This window comes from Oncorhynchus nerka, linkage group LG18 (genome assembly GCF_034236695.1).
Source record: "Oncorhynchus nerka isolate Pitt River linkage group LG18, Oner_Uvic_2.0, whole genome shotgun sequence".
NCBI classification, from domain to species: domain Eukaryota; kingdom Metazoa; phylum Chordata; class Actinopteri; order Salmoniformes; family Salmonidae; genus Oncorhynchus; species Oncorhynchus nerka.
Window position 1 is genome coordinate 26,698,386 of NC_088413.1, and position 21,586 is coordinate 26,719,971.

Below are 21,586 nucleotides of genomic sequence, written 5' to 3' on the forward strand. Positions count from 1 at the left end.
CTAATAAGCCCAGCCGTTTCTATATGTGGTCCCGTGTGAAAGCAGAGTTTTGATAGCTGCCACTAAAAAGAGGAGGATCCCAGCTGCTACTATATGTATTTCTCAGCTGTGCTATGAAACCGGAGAAGCCTCCCCGGCATGATTGGAAAAACGAACTGCGGGAAGCGGCTCCCATTCGCTATTCGGGTGCATATCGACTGCCCATGTTCCTGCCCATTTGATAATGGACCATTCTAAATCAAAACAAATTTGACATATTAGTAAAGACGAGATTAAATTGAGAATAGTTTGATGGGTGAAAATATGATCAATTGATGAGAGAACAGCGTGTGCAACCTGAGGCAAGGAACACAGCGCAAGCTTTTTTTGAGACTTTTTTTCAAATCATCAATAGTCTATAGTCACATCATGCAGCCCATATATGTTCTGATTTCTAAGACATTCTAATGTTTGTCTCATTCTCAACTAAAGTTGACAAATAACTCTAAATCTAGTGTATAAGACCTGTTTCAAATGGTCACTTTATAGCCACTTCATATGTGCACTCGCTCCAGAATGGGGAAAAATATCCTTTCTATTTTATTCAGCTAAGTTAAATTATATTCTTATTATTTTAGATGATATGATTTTATAGTAAGCGTATATTGCCTGCTAACTGAAGTAGCCTACAGTCTATGACATGGTGCGTAGCCAGATAACATACAGGAGGCCGACTCATATTCTGTTCTTCTGAAATACATTTTCGTCATATCATAATGTTTCTTTAAACCTGCCGTAAATAAATAATAGATTTACCTTGATGGTGTATGTTAAATTGATTTATTAGACCTTTTTAAATGATGGTCCCAAGGCACTCATCAGTGGCTTGTATGCTGGAGGCCTGGAGATACTACATGTGTTTATGGTAATTAACGGTCAGTTACCGCGAGACCGACAGTCTAACCGTCTGACAAAATGTCATGACTGCCACGGCTCTAACTGTACTCCAATAATCTACATACGTAGCCTACATACATACTAGTACCTATGATTGGTGACATAGTGAGGATGCTAAGGGGATGTCAGTGTATTATGGACATTATTCTTAGCACTGTGACAACTGTAACGAGACACAATTATTCCCATTGATTTACATCTAAAAGCTAGTTGTCCGTCAACCTCGGAGAAATAGGCCTTTGCTTTGTGGCGGTTGCCAAATCTGAAGCAACTTTGGGACTGAAGTACACTGAAACTGTTGTTTTCACCTGAGAGAAGTAACCCAGGACTGGCCTATATCAAAATGGGCTATCTACCAAGTATGCATGTGGCAGTAAAAGTATATGACAACTTTATCCTATCAACTGTCCTTGTGACCTCTTTCAATATTATGAAAATAATGCAAATGTGGTATTAAGTGTATCCTTGTCTTATAGCTTTCACTGTTGCACTACTGCTACTTTTTATGGTTCACCAGGGTAATGTTTAGGCTGAATCAGGGTATAAAATTTACTTTTTGGTCCACCAGCCACTGACATTTTTTACCAGCCAAAATACCCCCCCCCGCCCCCGCCCCCCACACACACGTTAAAACGACACCAACAAAACACAAAAGAATCGATGAGGATGCTTTGTAATGTTTCTAAAACAGTAAATGTGTAACTAGTAAGAAGTTGTTATATTAACCTAAATATCACATTTTACCTGTCCTTTTAAGGGCAGGAATAAGCTACATAGTGTAGTTCTTTGACTTTGTGCCATATTCATTTACCAGCTATGAAACAAAACTGCAGAAATACTTTGAAAACAGCTACTGCAGCATTCATTTTACTATAAATGTGATCATACATTTACTCTTTTTATTCACAAATGTGAGTAAAGTCCCGCACTGTGGAGCCCTGATCTCCCGCCAACGTGGCTGGTGAAATAGACATCTTTACCCGCCAGTGACAAAATGTACCCGCATTTGGTAGGTGGCGGGTGTTAATTTTAGGCCCTGGGCTGAATGGTAAATGAAGAAATACCTTGTGAATTGCAATTACAGGCGCTCTGTGAGAACTGAGTAGCCTATTTCTGTAGTGAAAGTGTGTGCTTCTCCTTGGTGGTTGTTTTTTGTGCTCTGTGAGGAGCTTTGATGCCACATCTAAGATTATGGGCATGTGTTGTTTCTGTTCCATAAAAACAAAAATGGACGGGAAAAATAAACGCGGGTGCAAAGGGCACTCCATCTGCGCTGAGGAATTTGAGAGGTCTGGGGGCCTCGAGTCGACTCATTCTCTTCCAGGAACACTTCTCCTTCCTCTTTCACCTCTGACACGAGGCCCGAAGTACCCACAAACTGCCGGGGCCAAGGCCAACAGCACACAGATGGTTATATGCTGCGCTACATTTCAATACGACGGACAGAACCGAACCACATACATTACTGTATAGCAGGGGTTGGCAACATGAGGCCCACGGGACAAAACCAGCCCGTAAAAGACTTTTGGGGGTCCCCTCAAAGTAAAAAAAAATTATTACACAAATAAATGAAAAGGACTGTAAAATCATCAGGAATTCAGCAAAAATTTAAATTTAGTAAATCTGTTCCCAAGTATTTCCACAAATAGAATATATATATAAATGATTGTCTGTAATAAAGGTATGAAATTATTGTTATTTTCAAATACAATCTCTTTTTGGGATTAGTTGTGGTCAATTAGCGGTGTACAAATTGTTGTAATTATTTTTTGACAACAATAGACCCGTGGCTGAATCTAGTTGCTGTATATAACCTAGGCTAACAGCTACCCCGGATCCCGGTCCATGCTGAGAGTGTGATCTAGACCAGGGTTTCCCAACCTCTCAACCAAAACGTGCACCTAGCAGCGGCCCCGGGAACGTGTTTGGGGAAACCCTGGTCTAGGCTAACTCCTGAGCCACCATGAATGATGGGTTTTCCAGTTTCCACTTCCCCATGTTATCTATGTCAGAGACTGGAAACTGGAGTAGTCATTTTGGCTCTGACATGGGATAAAAGGTGATGGGTGTGTTTGTGGTTTCAGAACGGTTATATACAGAGTTGTGTGTGGAAATAAGCCTACTATAGGTGGAGATGATTTAGAGTATGGGCTTCTTTCTAACTCGGGCTGTTAAAAGCACAGTTCTAGTTAACTGCTGTATTTTTATGCTGGTAAATGCCATGTGGTGCTCCCAGAACTCCAAAGGGCATGAACCCTCTTGAGTTTGCCCACGCATCGCCGTCCATCTGAGCCTGGATCAGTGAGCCGCACTGAGAGCTGAATATCTCTGTCTTTCTCTTTCAATCACTGATCTCAGACCAGTCTCTCACTCACAGTCCCCTTGGGCTCTGGTCAAATGTAGTGCACTATAAAGGCAGTGCACTGTACAGGGAATAGGGTGCCATGTGGGACTGAGAGGATTTATGACAAACAGCTGACTAGTCAGTCAGTGACATGGTGCCTTTTGTAACGTGGGATGTATCGTGATAGATGCACTCTGACAATTATTTCACCCTTTTCCCCAAAAGAAAAGAGTTGAAAATGTGCACTTAACATATTGATGTCCCGTATAAAGTCCTGCGACGGGGGTTTGAATTTACGACCGCCAGTTCAGGCTCAACCAGCTGGTTATATTTAGAGTCTGTGTTTTTATTCACACACGCACGCTCAGTCTTTTTCCAACAGGACAAACTGAGAGTGAGGGTGAGACTGAAGAGAAGAGGAAGATGGAGAGAAAGTCCCAGTGAATGGAATTACCTTCCTCTCCGGGATGGGGGGGGCTGACTGCTAGTCGTTTGCAGCGACATGAGCCTGCTGGTGGACAGGGCTAGCTGCTAGGGTCTCTCCCACCATATTGTCCGGCGCCGCACGCTAATAAGGCAGAAGCCCTGACTGCAGGGCACGCTCATTAGCATAGCCCGCGGACATGGCAACCCCCGCCAGGGCTCAGCATGGACACTTAATTACCGCCATGGCTCCTTTTCCTTTCTACACTCCGCCTCCTCCCTCGTATTACACCTCTCCACTCTTCCCTCCTCGTACAGTATACAACCCCTAACCCAGGCCAACAGCAGCCAGCCACTCCTAGTCACAGGAGAGCATGCTGGGATAGCCCCGATGTGGCTCAAGCTGTGCTGGCTGTGTGGTGAGTTCCGTAACTGTGCTGTAGCTGTGTTGGATTTAAATAGCCAGTCTGAGTGGTGGACTTGACCGTGGTCTTGAACCCACCCTCTTCATCTTTTACTTATGTCTCTCTCTGCCTCTCTCTCTGCCTCTCTCTCTCTCTCTCTCTCTCTCCAGGCCTCTCAAAGCTTTTTGGCATCATAGTGGCAGTATTGATGCTTCTACTCCAGACTTAATCGGCTAATGGCCTTCCTCCCTCCTCCCTCCTTCCACCCTAGCCTGGGCCTGGAGGTCAGTGGGACCATCTTGTATGCCTGGCTAAGTCACAGAATTGTTGCAGTGTGTCTGTTGGTAGCTAGGCGAAACCTCATGCAAGTCATGTGGTCTGGTGACCTACGGGACCCCCTCCCCCAGCGCCCCCCTCCAGCACAGGGATCATTGTGTCTGATGAGGCTGGCTGAAATCTGGTTGACTCCACTGTCTGTCTGGCTACAGTGACTGCCTGGGCCCAGCACAGTAACACCGCTCCCCAGACAGTCCGGAACAACCTCGTCAGCCAAAATATAACCCGCCATCATGTTCAAACACAGAGACATTTGGCATGGGGTTGTCTCGTCTTGTATACATTAAGATGAGGAATAAGATGTGATGATTGTGTCTCTCTTCTCCCTCTCTTTGACTTGTATATTCTTCTTCCTCGAAACCTCTCAAAATAGATAGCTTGACCACTTCCTGGTCAATAAACACAATCACATGAAGCAATGTTCCTCTTGGTTGGCAGTTACATCATCAGCTTTCAACTTGAACTAGGAAGCTGTGTTCTGTTAGCTAACCCAGTAGCGCAGACTGTCGCAGCAGTCTGTTCACTCTCTCTCCCTGATATGTCGCTATTACACCTCTGTCCTGGGAAGAATACACACACACACACACACACACACAGCACTAAATCACCCGGTTGTGTGTGTGTAGTGAGTGCTAACAGACCCGGACTGCTGAGTGCCCTGCAGCTGTTTGTCTCAACATGCAAGTCATCCCCGCCATTACACCGCTAAATGGTTCTCTTTCACACTGAGCATGGCAAACAGACAGATGCTCTCTGCTTCTAACTAACTCTGCCTTCCTCTCTCTCTCTCTCTGCCTCTCTCTCTCTCTCTGCCTCTCTCTCTCTCTCTGCCTCTCTCTCTGCCTCTCTCTCTCTCTCTCTCTCTCTCTCTCTCTCTCTCTCTCTCTCTCTCTCTCTCTCTCTCTCTCGCTGTCTCTCTCGCTGTCTCTCTCTCTCGCTGTCTCTCTCTCTCGCTGCCCGCCTCTCTCTCTCGCTGCCCGTCTCTCGCTCGCTCTCTCTCTGCCTCTCTCGCTCGCTCTCTCTCTGCCTCTCTCTCGCTCGCTCTCTCTCTGCCTCTCTCTCGCTCGCTCTCTCTCTGCCTCTCTCGCTCGCTCTCTCTCTGCCTCTCTCTCGCTCGCTCTCTCTCTGCCTCTCTCTCGCTCGCTCTCTCTCTCTGCCTCTCTCTCGCTCGCTCTCTCTCTGCCTCTCGCTCGCTCTCTCTCTGCCTCTCGCTCGCTCTCTCTGCCTCTCGCTCGCTCTCTCTGCCTCTCGCTCGCTCTCTCTGCCTCTCGCTCGCTCTCTCTGCCGCTCGCTCGCTCTCTCTGCCGCTCGCTCGCTCTCTCTGCCGCTCGCTCGCTCTCTCTGCCGCTTCCTCCTCGCTCTCTCTGCCGCTCGCTCGCTCGCTCTCTCTGCCGCTCGCTCTGCCGCTCTCTCTGCCGCTCGCTCTCTTTGCCGCTCGCTCTCTCTGCCGCTCGCTCGCTCTCTCTCTCTCTGCCGCTCGCTCGCTCTCTCTCTCTCTCTGCCGCTCGCTCGCTCTCTCTCTCTCTCTCTGCCGCTCGCTCGCTCTCTCTCTCTCTCTGCCGCTCGCTCGCTCTCTCTCTCTGCCGCTCGCTCGCTCTCTCTCTCTCTCTGCCGCTCGCTCGCTCTCTCTCTCTGCCGCTCGCTCGCTCTCTCTCTCTCTCTGCCGCTCGCTCTCTCTCTCTCTCTGCCGCTCGCTCGCTCTCTCTCTCTGCCGCTCGCTCGCTCTCTCTCTCTGCCGCTCGCTCGCTCTCTCTCTCTGCCGCTCGCTCGCTCTCTACCTCTCGCTCTCTCTCTGCCGCTTGCTCTCTCTCTCTGCCTCTCGCTCGCTCTCTACCTCTCGCTCTCTCTCTGCCACTCGCTCGCTCTCTCTCTCTCTGCCTCTCGCTCGCTCTCTACCTCTCGCTCTCTTTCTGCCGCTTGCTCGCGCGCTCTCTCTCTCTGCCGCTCGCTCGCTCACTCGCGGTCTCTCTCTCTCTGCCGCTTGCTCGCTCTCTCTCTGCCTCTCTCTCTGCCTCTCTCTGCCTCTCTCTGCCTCTCGCTCCCTCTGCCTCTCGTTCCCTCTGCCTCTCGCTCCCTCTGCCTCTCGTTCCCTCTGCCTCTCGCTCCCTCTGCCTCTCGCTCCCTCTGCCTCTCGCTCCCTCTGCCTCTCGCTCCCTCTGCCTCTCGCTCCCTCTGCCTCTCGCTCCCTCTGCCTCTCGCTCCCTCTGCCTCTCTCTCTGCCTCTCTCTGCCTCTCGCTCCCTCTGCCTCTCGCTCCCTCTGCCTCTCGCTCCCTCTGCCTCTCGCTCCCTCTGCCTCTCGCTCTGCCTCTCGCTCTGCCTCTCTCTCTGCCTCTCTCTGCCTCTCGCTCTCTGCCTCTCGCTCTCTCTGCCTCTCGCTCCCTCTGCCTCTCGCTCCCTCTGCCTCTCGCTCCCTCTGCCTCTCGTTCCCTCTGCCTCTCGCTCCCTCTGCCTCTCGTTCCCTCTGCCTCTCGCTCCCTCTGCCTCTCGCTCCCTCTGCCTCTCGCTCCCTCTGCCTCTCGCTCCCTCTGCCTCTCGCTCCCTCTGCCTCTCGCTCCCTCTGCCTCTCGCTCCCTCTGCCTCTCGCTCCCTCTGCCTCTCTCTCTGCTCTCTCTGCCTCTCGCTCCCTCTGCCTCTCGCTCCCTCTGCCTCTCGCTCCCTCTGCCTCTCGCTCCCTCTGCCTCTCGCTCTGCCTCTCGCTCTGCCTCTCTCTCTGCCTCTCTCTGCCTCTCGCTCTCTCTGCCGCTCGCTCTCTCTGCCTCTCGCTCCCTCTGCCTCTCGCTCCCTCTGCCTCTCGCTCCCTCTGCCTCTCGCTCCCTCTGCCTCTCGCTGCCTCTCGCTCCCTCTGCCTCTCGCTCCCTCTGCCTCTCGCTCCCTCTGCCTCTCGCTCTCTCTCCGCCTCTCTCTGCCTCTCGCTCTCTCTGCCTCTCGCTCTCTCTGCCTCTCGCTCTCTCTACCTCTCGCTCCCTCTGCCTCTCGCTCCCTCTGCCTCTCGCTCCCTCTGCCTCTCGCTCCCTCTGCCTCTCGCTCTCTCTCCGCCTCTCGCTCTGCCTCTCTCTCTGCCTCTCTCTGCCTCTCGCTCTCTCTGCCTCTCGCTCTCTCTGCCTCTCGCTCTCTCTGCCTCTCGCTCTCTCTCCACCTCTCGCTCTCTCTCTGCCTCTCGCTCTCTCTCTTTCACTCTCTCGCTCTCTCTCTTTCTCTCTCTGCCTCTCGCTCTCGCTCTCTCTCTCTCTGCCTCTCGCTGCCTCTCTCGCTGCCTCTCGCTCGCTCTCTCTCTGCCTCTCGTTCGCTCTCTCTCTGCCTCTCGCTCGCTCTCTCTCTGCCTCTCGCTCGCTCTCTTTCTCTCTCTGCCTCTCGCTCGCTCTCTTTCTCTCTCTGCCGCTCTGCTTCTCTCTCTCTGCCGCTCTGCTTCTCTCTCTCTGCCGCTCTGCTTCTCTCTCTCTGCCTCGCTCTCTCTCTCTCTCTCTCTGCTTCTCCTCGCTGCCTCATAACAGCCCCATCATCCTCATTCAGTCAGGGGCATTTTATGCTTTAGCTTCCCCAAGTTGTTGGACTGTAGGGTGTGCGTGTTTGTGCGTGTGTGTGTCAAATCCAATTTTATTTCACATGCTTTGTAAACAACAGGTGTAGACTAACAATGCAGAGAGGGAAAAGAAGAGATAATAACACGAGGAGTAAATACACAATGAGTAACGATAACTTGGCTTTATACAACTTTTTAGAGCCTTCCTCACTGCCTGCTATAGAGGTCCTGGATGGCACGAAGCTTAGCCCCACTGGGCTGTACACACTACCCTCTGCAGCGCCTTGCGGTCGGATGCCAAGCAGTTGCCATAGCAAGCAGTAATGCAACCAGTCAAGATGCTCTCTTTGGTGCAGCTGTATAACTTTTTGAGGATCTGTGGGCCCATGCCAAATCTTTTCAGGCTCTTGAGGGGAACCAGGAGGAGAACCAGGCGTTGTCGTGACGTCTACACGACTGTGTTTTTGAATGTGGACCATGATAACTCCAAAGGAACATGAAGCTGTCGACCTGCTCCACTAAAAACCTGTGGATGTGGATGGGGGCATTTCCTGTTTCTCTCTCCCTGGCTCACTGTACTGTAGAGACTGTATCCCCCCCACCACTGTACTGTAGAGACTGTATCCCCCCACCACCACTGTACTGTAGAGACTGTATCCCCCCCCACCGCTACTGTGGACTGTGTCCCCCCGCCACCACTGTACTGTGGACTGTGTCCCCCGCCACCACTGTACTGTGGACTGTGTCCCCGCCACCACTGTACTGTGGACTGTGCCCCCCACCACCACTGTACTGTAGAGACTGTATCCCCCCACCCCCACTGTACTGTGGACTGTATCCCCCCCACTGTAGAGACTGCCCCCTCCCCCACCATTGTAGAGACTTGCCCCCCCACTGTACTGGAGACTCCACCACCACTGTACTGTAGAGACTGTATCCCCCCCCACCACCACTGTACTGTAGAGACTGTATCCCCCCCCACTGTAGAGACTGCCCCCCCTCCCCCACCATTGTAGAGACTTGCCCCCCCACTGTACTGGAGACTCCACCACCACCACCACTGTACTGTAGAGACTGCCCCCCCCCCTCCCTCACCACCACTGTAGAGACCTCCCCCTGTACTGGAGACTGCCCCTCCCCCACCACCACTGTACTGTAGAGACTGTGCCCCCCCACCACCGTGCTGTAGACTGCCCCCCTGTACTGGAGACTGCCCCTCCCTCACCACCACTGTACTGTAGAGACTGTGCCCCCCCCACCACCACTGTACTGTAGAGACTGTGCTGGAGACTCCACCACCACCACTGTACTGTAGAGACTGCCCCTCCCCACCACCACTGTACTGTAGAGACTGTGCCCCCCACCACCGCCGTACTGTAGACTGCCCCTCCCTCCCTCACCACCACTGTACTGTAGAGACTGTGCCTCCCCACCACCACTGTACTGTAGAGACTGTGCCCCCCACCACCACTGTACTGTAGAGACTGTGCCCCCCACCACCACTGTACTGTAGAGACTGTGCCCCCCACCACCGCTGTACTGTAGAGACTGTGCCCCCCACCACCACTGTACTGTAGAGACTGTGCCCCCCCCACCACCACTGTACTGTAGAGACTGTGCCCCCACCACCACTGTACTGTAGAGACTGTGCCCCCCCCACCACCACTGTACTGTAGAGACTGTGCCCTCCCACCACCACCACTGTACTGTAGAGACTGTGCCCCCCACCACCACTGTACTGTAGAGACTGTGCCCTCCCACCACCACCACTGTACTGTAGAGACTGTGCCCCCCACCACCACTGTACTGTAGAGACTGTGCCCCCCACCACCACTGTACTGTAGAGACTGTGCCCTCCCACCACCACCACTGTACTGTAGAGACTGTGCCCCCCCCACCACCACTGTACTGTAGAGACTGTGCCCTCCCACCACCACCACTGTACTGTAGAGACTGTGCCCCCACCACCACTGTACTGTAGAGACTGTGCCCTCCCACCACCACCACTGTACTGTAGAGACTGTGCCCCCACCACCACTGTACTGTAGAGACTGTGCCCTCCCACCACCACCACTGTACTGCACAGTGGTTTAAAGTACTTTTTAAGTAGTTTCTTTTAGGTATCTTTACTTTACTATTTATATTTTTGATGAATTTTGCTTCACTACATTCCTAAAGAAAATGTTGTTCTTACTCTCCATAAATTTTCCTTGACACCCAAAAGTAGTCGTTACATTTTGAATGCTTAGCACAACAGGAAATTGCTCCAATTCGCACACTTATCAACAGAACATTCCTGGTCATCCCTACTGCCTCTGATCTGGCAGACTCACTAAACACAAATGCTTAGTTTTGTAAATGATGTAAAATGTTGGAGTGTGCCTCTGGCTATCCGTAAATAAAATAAAAAAACAAGAAAATGGTGCCGCCTGGTTTGCTGAAGATAAGGAATTTTAAGTGATGTATATTTTTACTTTGGGTATTTAAATATATTTTAGTAATGTTTACTTTTGATACTTTATACTTTAAACCAAATACTTTTTGACTTTTACTTAAGTAGAATTTTACTGGGTGACTTTTACTCGAGTAAATTTCTGTTAAGTTATCTTTTACTTTTACTCAAGTATGAAAACTGGGTACCCACCCCCCCATTACCACTGTACTGGAGACTTCCCCCACTACCACCACGGTACTGTAGAGACTGCCCCCCCCCCCACTACTGCTGTACTGTAGACGGTGTCCCCCCAACCACCACCACCAATTTACTGTAGAGACTGTATCACCACCACTGTACTGTAGAGACTGCCCCCCACTACTGCTGTACTGTAGACGGTGTCCCCCCAACCACCACCACCAATTTACTGTAGAGACTGTATCACCACCACTGTACTGTAGAGACTGTATCACCACCACTGTACTGTAGAGACTGTATCACCACCACTGTACTGTAGAGACTGTATCACCACCACCACTGTACTGTAGAGACTAGAGGTCCACCGATTATGATTTTTCAACGCCGATACCGATTATTGGAGGACCAAAAAAGTCGGTGCCGATTAATCGGCCGATTTTGAGAAATATTTTATTTATTTATTTGTAATAATGACAATTACAACAATACTGAATGAACATTTATTTTAACTTAATATAATACATCAATAAAATCAATTTAGCCTCAAGTAAATAATGAAACATGTTCAATTTGGTTTAAATAATGCAAAAACAAAGTGTTGGAGAAGAAAGTAAGAGTCTTCAATATTCCCAGGTAAGAAGTTTTAGGTTGTAGTTATTATAGGAATTATAGGACTATTTCCCTCTATACCATTGGTATTTCGTTACTTTGACTATTGGATGTTCTTATAGGCACTTTAGTATTGCCAGTGTAACGTTTGAAACGCTATTAGCGCGCGCTAACTAGCTAGCCATTTCAATTCGGTTACACCAGCCTCATCTCGGGAGTTGATAGGCTTGAAGTCATAAACAGCGCAATGCTGTATCATCACTACCACCACTGTACTGTAGAGACTATATCACCACCACCACCACTGTACTGTAGAGACTATATCACCACCACTGTACTGTAGAGACTATATCATCACCACCACCACTGTACTGTAGAGACTATATCATCACCACCACCACTGTACTGTAGAGACTATATCATCACCACCACCACTGTACTGTAGAGACTATATAATCACCACCACCACTGTACTGTAGAGACTATATCATCACCACCACCACTGTACTGTAGAGACTATATCATCACCACCACCACTGTACTGTAGAGACTATATCATCACCACCACCACTGTACTGTAGAGACTATATCATCACCACCACCACTGTACTGTAGAGACTATATCATCACTACCACCACTGTACTGTAGAGACTATATCATCACCACCACCACTGTACTGTAGACTGCATCACCACCACCACCACTGTACTGTAGAGACTATATCATCACCACCACCACTGTACTGTAGAGACTATATCATCACCACCACCACTGTACTGTAGAGACTATATCATCACCACCACCACTGTACTGTAGAGACTATATCATCACCACCACCACTGTACTGTAGAGACTAGATCATCACCACCACCACTGTACTGTAGAGACTATATCACCACCACCACCACTGTACTGTAGACTGCATCACCACCACCACCACTGTACTGTAGAGACTATATCATCACCACCACCACTGTACTGTAGAGACTATATCATCACCACCACTGTACTGTAGAGACTAGATCATCACTACCACCACTGTACTGTAGAGACTATATCACCACCACCACCACTGTACTGTAGAGACTAGATCATCACTACCACCACTGTACTGTAGAGACTATATCATCACCACCACCACTGTACTGTAGAGACTATATCATCACCACCACCACTGTACTGTAGAGACTATATCATCACCACCACTGTACTGTAGAGACTATATCATCACCACCACCACTGTACTGTAGAGACTGGGCTGTGGGAGGGGAAAGAGGGGTTTAGGTTGTTTTTAATCATACCCTCGGCTGTACAGTAATGTGTAGTAGTGGACTAGTATAGTGTGTGTGGACAGTCTAGTGTGCGTGCACGCTGAGCCCCAGACAAAGCCCCCCCTCCCCTCGTAGCCTGGGTCAGAGATATGACCTCGTGAAATGTCAGCCCACCCACGGGGTGGCCCTGCCTGTGTCTCACACACACACACACACACACACACACATGGTGGTCCTGCCTGTGTCACACACAACCGTGGCGGCGGGGTGCGGCAGAGGCAGCATTGTAGCGTTACGGCTAGCCTAGCGTCTTGAGGTGTAGTGTTGCGTGAAGGAGTCTCGGGACCTCAACACTAAACCCAGGAAGGAGAGAGAGAAAGGCAGGGGGAGAGTTAGCGAAAGAGATGGGGAGGGCAGCAAATGGCAAGAGAGATGATGGGAGAGAGGGAGAAGGAGAGGTCGATAGAGGGAGGGAAAGGGGGGGATAGTTCAAATTCACCCCCCCTCAACCTTCCACTTTGTACTCCTGAGACCTCAGGTCAGCAATCTAGCCATTTCCCACTAACGACATTACAGCCATTAGGGCCTGGCTGCTTTCTTTCTGTAGCATGTCACATGGACGCGGGTCATGCCTCGCATACTTCGCCCCTCTGGCCCGGCTCAGGTGACTAAAAGCTTTCAGTGGGAGTGAACGGCAGCCATGGAAAAACAGTAGGTCTTAGACCTGCTGACATTATCTCTCACGCGCTTGCTCCCTTTCTCTCTGTCTCTCTCTCTCTCTCTCTCTCTCTCTCTCTCTCTCTCTCTCTTTCTCCTGCTCTCTCCCTCTTTCCCTTTCTCTCTCCCTCTTTCCCTTTCTCTCTCTCTCCCTTTCTTTCTCTCTCTCCCTTTCCTCCTCTCTCTCCCTTTCCTCCCTTAATGTCGTCTTAGGAAATGTGAAGGAAGAGGTGAAGGAAGACACACACACACAGTGCATAGAAACACACGCAACGGGTGCACACACACACACATCATAAACTGTGTAAAAAAAGAGGGGTCAGGTCTCTGGTTGTAAGGTGTAGTGTCCTGACTCCTGTAAGTGTTCAGTCTCTTCTTTTCCCTGCCCTGGCCTCTGCCACGGTGTGTGTGTGTCCTGACTCCTGTGTGTGTGAGATGGAGTGTGTACTAGCGTCCCTGCGTGGTGGGTAGATTTGTAGCGGTGCATGTACGCTTGGTCAGAGCGGTCGGGCCACGGTTGCGGTCACCTCTCTGGCCCATAGTCTGTGACGACCAGACCAGATGTGAGCTGACTCTAATGACCCCTGCGGGTGAGGTTGCTGAGGCAACCGCTTTCCCCTCTGCCTGTAAACAGAGAAGCAACCCACCAGTGTTCTTAGACTGGGTCGCCAAGGTGAAGACTAGCCTTGATGTGTGTGAGTGAGAGAGACGAGAGCTCAAATGACGTGTGTGTGTGTGTCTGTGTGTGTGTCTGTGTGTGTGTGTGTGCGTGTGTGTGCGTGCGTGTGTGCGTGGAGAGATTGTGTCTCAGTGTATGAGTGTCATGGCTTCCCTTGACCTTTTTTTTGTTATTCTCGCTCTGTTTTCTTCGGTTGATGCTCAATGGGTTTATTTTTTTGTTGAAGCCTCTACTGTCCCCCCCTCCTCCCAGTACAGTAAAGTTTTGACATTTTCTTAGCCCAGGCTTGTTGCTTTCTGACATCTTCTTATGGAAAGGGGTTAATATGTTTCAGGAATACTCACTTTCTTTTGTTTGCCCTTGTCTGGCAAGCTGTAATGTTTTGCTTATGAATATTGATACACCAAGTGTATATTAATGACCCTGGGTGACCTTAACCCTATCCTTATTGGCTCCCGGGTGGTATCTGCATCCTCATGAATATTAAACAGGCTCTGTAACCTCCATTACCCTAATCTTTGCTGTCTAGCCTCCCGGAAGGTCCTGTCGTCATGGTAACCCTGTTACTAAACTCCTTGGGGGGAAAAAAAAATTGACCCTGGGAAAAAAATATATGTTGAAAATAAAGGATTGAAAAATCATTCAAATGATTTTATCCACCGTTGCTGGTGATTCTCAGTGCTGAGAGAAAGGCTTGGGGAAAGCTGGTGGATTTTGTTGCATTAAACTCCTTGGTTTTTCGGTGGTGTTATGATTTTCTTCAGTCATTGCCAAGGCAGTGAGTTACCCCTTGCTGAGAGCGCCAAAGTCTATTTGGTATTTTGAATAGGCTGTTCCCGTTGTACTTAGCTGGTAAATAGAATTGAGAGTGCTCACTTGTGATAAGGAGGCGTCAGAATGAGTGTATAGTGTAGTAGTCTGGCTCACTTTGTAATCCAGGGGACAGGTGACTGCTGACTTGCTGATTTACAACGTCAAGGCTGTTCAAGTCAATGCCTCCTAGATTGTCATTTAAGGATGCGCTCTCAAACTTTTGTATACTTTTTGCCAGTAGTTTTGAAATTGGTTCTCAAGTGCCTAAAGTGTTCCCCGTTTTTTCTGTGTACTCCGTCATCATTTGGTATGATATGTTACGTCCCACAATTTTGTAAAAAAATAAGTAATCATACTATATGTTACAGATTTCTTGTGCTTAAGATCCTGGAGTTTATCTTTAATGACAAAATCCAGTCCTTTCCTGGGTAATGTTCATTAGGGAATACTGTAGTAAAACATTGTGCAACAGAAAAAGCTAAAACAAGTGTTTTCATATTGGATAATTTCAGGTAGCACCTCCCCGTTTCCCTCCGACCAAAAGTCTCTTCTTATTCTCTCCTGTAGATGTGGACAGCGTCGAGGAGGGTGGGCCCGACGGGGTCTGCTGTCCCGTGGAGGACGACGGCGGCATTGGCGGCGGTGGCTGGTACGGGAACGCCTCCGACACGCGCTCCGAGTCGTCGTACAGCGGCGACATCCATGACGACCATGAGCTGTTCCTCCACGGGGGCTCCCCCCCCACCCCCTCCCCAGACCGACCTCCAGAACACCCCGACACCTCAACCGAGAGCTCCCTGGGGGCTGCCCTACGCCTGTCCACAGCCACCACCACCGGGCCTCTCTTGAGCTCCTGAGCCTAGGCGTGGACGGAGGGGTGTTCTCTGCCCAAGATACCCTTTCCTCCGTGGTATCCTCGCTCTATGGAGAGGCTGCCTCCGAGGCCCTGGGGAAACCCCTGAGTAGTAACCTGCGGCGCCTCCTAGAGGCTGGCTCGTTGAAGCTGGATGGGGAACTTCTGGGGAGAGTGAGAGGAGGGGCAGGAGAGTCGCCCCCTATAGGCTTAGCTCCAGCCCTGACCCTCTCCTCCTCCTCCCATCATGCTCAGCAGCTAAGTGCCCTCGCCCGAAAACTGGCGGCCAATAACAACAACAACAACAGTGGAGGCTCGGCCTCGGCCTCGCCCACCTCTGTTGCCATGTCGACCACCGCCATCAAGCAGGAGCCCTGCGACCCCTTCACCTCGGTGGTCACCCCGAACAATGGCGCTGGCTTCGTGTGGGTGGGAGTGGCCGGTGACGGGAAGTGGCCCCCGGCGAGTTGCGGCGGGTCCAGCCTATCACCGGACTCGGCCATCCAGAAGCTGAAAGCGGCAGCCAACGCGGTTTTACAGGACAAGAACGCCACCGTAGTGGCCTCGTCTACTTCCTCTTCATCATCCTCCTGCTCTACCGTACCCACCTTGGGAGGAGGGAGCCGGGGAGGAACAGACGACTCTGTACGCTTCGATGCCTTCACCTCCCCCTTCAGCCCTCAGTCGGCCAGCTCCACGCTAGCCGCCCTGTCCAAGAAAGTGAGCGAGCGCTCCCAGACCACCTCCACCTCCTCATCAGACCACCAACACCAACCCTCCACCGGCTCCTCCTTCCTCTCCCTGGTCTCTATGACTTCCTCGGCTGCGCTCCTCAAGGAGGTGGCAGCCCGGGCTGCAGGGAACCTCCTTGCTGATAAGATGGAGGCCCCAGCAGGAGGAGGGGCCATCCAGGAGGACATCAAGCCCCTGCTGGACAGGAACCAGAAGGCAGGGACCCCCACAGGGCCCTTGAGCACCATGGACCTGCTGCTGCCCTCCACCCCTAAAGGAAGGGCCAAACCCAGCAGCCAAGCAGGTAGGCCAATCCACCCTGACCCTACACAATTTCTTCCAGAGGTGGAATTTGTTGTCTATAAGCCTTGTGGTGAGTTTTGGATTTACAGTAGTAAGCTACATTCTGTTTTTGTTTTGCAGTTTGGTAAATGCAATAGTGAGTTTATCAAGATATTATGTCAGCTACGTTTTGTCGTCGTGACAAGGTTCGGAACATTGGAACGTTGTTAAGAACACTGGACCTTTTGTATAAACCTTGTGACAAACAAAGTGCCGCTATCCATCAATCCCAGAAGGTGTTGTTTCTCTAGCAAGGTTTCCTACAACAATGAACCGTTGTGGGAGACCTTCCCAGGTTGAACACCACAACAACAGCAGATTTTCAAAATGCATTTCAATCAGTTATTTCACCTTGCATTTTTCAAGGTTGTTTGTCGGTACTAGTTCATTTCCCCTTTCACATCCTGAACTGTCCTCGGATTATTCAATCCTCTTCAGCTTTTTAACTTATTTGAAACTATCGTTTACAGATATTCTCCAAGCTTTTGCTTATTATATGGAATTAAAGCTGGTCTCTAAGCAAATGTTCTAATATGTTGAATCCCTTTATATTACACTTTAAGGACATACACATTTGATTTACTGTATTACGGATGCCCCACTTCACAAACATATATATATTTATTATATATATATATTTTTTATTCATAAGAAATTATTATTTTAAACTTTTATTTTTGACAAATTGCATGATTCGCTTCACAATTGTAGTGGTAGGGATTCGGTTCAATCAAAATGAATCGAAATAATAATTTGTGAACCCCGACTATAAAACTTGTTTTGTAGATACTTTAATAAGTTGATTTCGGAAGCTAGCCAGTAGTCAGCTTGCAGTGACCTATTCTAAACTGAGATAAACGACTAAGCTAGAATAGGAACATTTCCTGAAGAAAATGTGTGTGCTTGCTTCAGCTGTCCAAAAATGTATTTTTTTTTATAGTAGTGGAAGGTGTTAAATGAAGATTTCAAGCTGAATAGAAGCTGAAGCAGTTCAATATAGTAAGAATAGGTCTGATTACTTTAGTAGAATATATATTTCAACTAGCACATCAATCATGAACAATAGCAGAACTCTGCCTTCACTACTTTCAATGGGGCTATTTAACACGGGAACCAATGTATTTAAGTGATGATGCCTGAAATATTTTCCGGTGTTTGTAGGATATATTGGCACGGGTTTGTCTAGTCCCGGCAAACCGTGTCAATATATCCTCCAAACACTGGTGGCTTCTAGGGCATTATCACTTTTATACAACGGGTTACCGGTTAGTCAACATATTCAAATAATGATTGACATATTTTCATTAAAAACATTATTTTGATGAATTTATTCATACTATTTCATCCTTCCACAAGATATAGTCCCGAAACAAATCTAGAGTTGCTACCCAAACCAGCTGGTCGTTCTTTCTGTTGTCAGAGACGCGACCCAGTCGTTCAGTCTTTATGTTCTGTATCTATGCACGTTCTAAATGTTCTATTGCCATACTGGCTGGCAACATTCTTATCCCTTGTTGCTAGCTAGCCAACAACGGCTAACTTTACAGTTACAAGACTAGCATGCTAGCTACACTTAGTTTCGTTTGACCCTTTTTCAATTGACCTTTCTTTGTATACGTCCATAAAAATGATGCCAGCTGATTAATGATTTAGACTGGCTGAGAAACGTTGCCTGCCTCTCTCTCGTTCCGACTCCCGACCCCTACACGTTCATTACTATGGGACAGTTGGAGATCGAATTTGAATTTTGAAACAATGTTGCAAGTGTCGGAGAGACAGTAAGAGTTATAAAAATCTCTGCTGTTGAAAACTACATGTTAGTCTAGAAGAAATGTGAAATAATCATGCTTTTTGTAGTGGAGATCAAGTTTATAACTTCCCTGCCAGGGCTGATGAGACAGTGGATTGCGCATTTTAACGTCATAGATTTAGCTGGTAGTAACTTGTGGAATAACCAATCAGCATTCAAGATTTGACCCACCCGTTGTATAATTTGTAGGGTACCCTGACTGGGACTCAAACCCTGGTCCCTGTGACTCTCATTATAAAACGGCTAAAATCTCTTGGCGAGGTTTCTAGGTTTTGTATTTATTTTATTCATGCATTTGAATTTTTTTGCTCGCTCGCCCCACTTTTGATAGAGAGAGAATCCCCCTCCCCGTCTGGCCTGAGTCTGGGAAAAGGTCTGTGGGCCTGGCAGGATGTCCAACCCAGACCATTTGCGCTTGGCTTGATGTGTACAGTAGAAACCGAGTGCCATATCCGTGTCTGTTCTGCAGACGCTTCTGGCTCCATCAACCTCCCTTTACCAGTCACCTCTGTACAGACTGGTGGAGGTTGGAGCCAGAGGAGTCTGCAGTCAGGGCCTTCTCCTCTGTCCTCATATCAGCATTCAGCAGACTCCCAGCCAAACACAATCCCATCAGTTTACACTGGGCAGGTCCAGAACAGACTATGGGAGGTTCCCAGTACTACACAGAGCCATGACTACATGGAACTCTATTCCACATCAGGTAACTGACACAAGCTGTAGAATCAGATTTTAAAAATCGATACAATGAAACCTTATAGAACAGCAGGGACTGTGAAGAGACACACACCGGTACAGACACATGGAATACACATGCTAACTCACGCACTCTGCACACATGTATACATAGATTTTGTGTTGTAGATATGTGGTAGTAGAGTAGTGGCCTGAGGACACACCTAATGGGTTGTGAAATGTAATGTCATGTAAATTTATAATTGTATATAACTGCCTTAATGTTGCTGGACCCCAAGAAGAGTAGCTAACGGGGCTCCTTAATAAATACAAAATACAATACCCCCCCCCCCCCACACACACACACACACACACACACCTCTCTCCTCTCTCAAAATGAGCAGCCTTTAGGGAGAACAGTGGAGTGTGTTCCAGGGTAGATGGATGGGAACTTTTGAAGGATTGTGTCGTAACCCTTAAACAAAATCTAAAATGGCTGGATCAAATTGACTTGAGAGGGAGAGAGGCAGTCAATGCAATATTCTGTGATCTGCATGTTAAAAAGGGTTGTCGGCGGTAACCTGCAGCCGTCAAGGTCGCGGTGGAATGCTGTACAAATGCAGTTACTTGTCTGGTGGCCAGACAGAAAAAACATGCCCTTGGTTATTGATTGTTTTGTTTTGTTTTATTGCAGTTGGCTGGTCTGGTATGAAATTGTTACACATTTAGCCTATATTTAGTGTTACATAAATCTGTGTAATTCTACATAGTTTAGACATTTCTTGATAATTGATATTGATTGCCCTGGAGAGAGAGAGAGAGAGAGAGAGAGAGAATCTGCTATCTGACGTACTGACCAGTTAAACTCTGTTCCATCTTTTTTCTTTCTCCTCCACCTCTTCCCCTACATCCTCCAATGAGCAAGGAGTCCACGGTTATCTTCTCTCCTCTCTCTCCTCCTCCCCCTCTCTCTCCTCCCCCTCTCTTCTCTCCCTCGCTCCAGACGTTTGGGCCGCAGATGGCGGGTTATTGTTGCAAATAGGCAGTCTCGAGGTTTTACACCCGGGGTCAATGAATGGCTGAGCGCGGTAATTTCACCAAACACTGATTACCAGATGTTTTCCAAGGAACAGGAGGAGAATACTTATGAAGCCATCGATGACAGGCCCGTGGTGAATTTGTAATGCAATCATGCCGGGTCCTAATAAGCCCAATTAAACGGCGTAATAGAGGCCGGAAATGAAGCCAACAACAATAATCGAGATAATAAAACATCCTTGAGTTTGACTTCTTTTGTTCTCAGAAGCACAGCAGGCTTTGTTGAGCGTTCTCAGCTTGAGGTGTCTAGAGGTTGTTGAGGTGTCTAGAGGTTGTGTCTCACCTAGTAGAGGTGTGGGAATAGTGACAAAGTCAGTAACCTTTAGAGAGGCTCCATAGTCCGTAACTCTTCTCTGGTAAGGAAGAAATGGACTAGTGATTGGGGGGTCGATAGTTGCATATCGCATTTTGGACGATATTGTATGGATTTGTTTAAAAACAATCCAGGTAGTGTTAGCTAGCGCTAGTCGGCTGTACCTGCGCCATAACTAACGTATTTCTGATCCTATAGCTTGTTCTCCATCTTCTTTTTAAATGGGGAGCCAAGATGTTTTCAGCACTTTTATTACCATGACTGATCAAGACTCGTGTTCTCATGGCTCTCTCTCTTGTCTCTCTGCAGCAGACATATGGTGAGCAATATGTTTGGAACATCAAATCGCAATAAAAGTGCAGTATATGGAATCGCAATTCATATAGAATGGTGAGAATCGTAATGCATATCGTATCGGCACCTTTGTATCGTGATAATATCGTGTGGTGAAGTCCCAAGCAATTCCCAGCTCGAGAAATGGACCTGTTCCAATACTTCAGAAATGTATCCTTCACCTTCCTAGCTTCCTTCTTTTCTTCCTTGAAATAATCACAGATCTGACATGGGCTGGATTGGGGAAAGATATAAAGTGGAAACCTTACTTACACCTTACCAGTCCCTTATAGATCGGATGGGTGCACTGACATCAAGCAAACGAGGAAGGAATGATGCATTGCTTAAGTATTTGTTCAGGGGACTGTATGCACTAAATTACTTGTATTTTTACTGAGCTGCCCTTATCAGCCAGGTATCCCTTGGTAAATAATTATTCTGACCTCACTGGAACTCCCTGGTTAAATAAAGGTGAAATAAATAAATGTCTCATCCCCTCTTTTTCCTCTTCTCTCCCAGGTTCCCCGGGGGAGGACGGAGGGAAGCCGTTCCAGTGTCCGGTGTGTGGCCTGGTCATCAAGAGGAAGAGCTACTGGAAGAGACACATGGTGATCCACACCGGCCTGAAGAGTCACCAGTGTCCCCTGTGCCCCTTCCGCTGCGCCCGCAAAGACAATCTCAAGTCCCACATGAAGGTGAGATGATGGGAGCCTGCGATGCCTCCTTTGACCTGTGACCTCATCG

The 21,586-nt window shown here is 48.7% G+C and overlaps 1 protein-coding gene across 1 annotated transcript in view; it reads left to right on the forward strand.

The window, feature by feature from the left end:
* The window catches only part of LOC135561610 (zinc finger protein 827-like), a 44,958-nt gene that overhangs the window by 13,707 nt on the left and 9,665 nt on the right, over positions 1–21,586 (forward strand). The window contains exons 2-3 of the mRNA XM_065003326.1: positions 15,254–16,575; positions 21,362–21,537. Coding sequence (XP_064859398.1) covers positions 15,885–16,575; positions 21,362–21,537 — 867 coding nt within the window. The 5' untranslated portion in view covers positions 15,254–15,884. The remainder of the gene's footprint in view (positions 1–15,253; positions 16,576–21,361; positions 21,538–21,586) is intronic.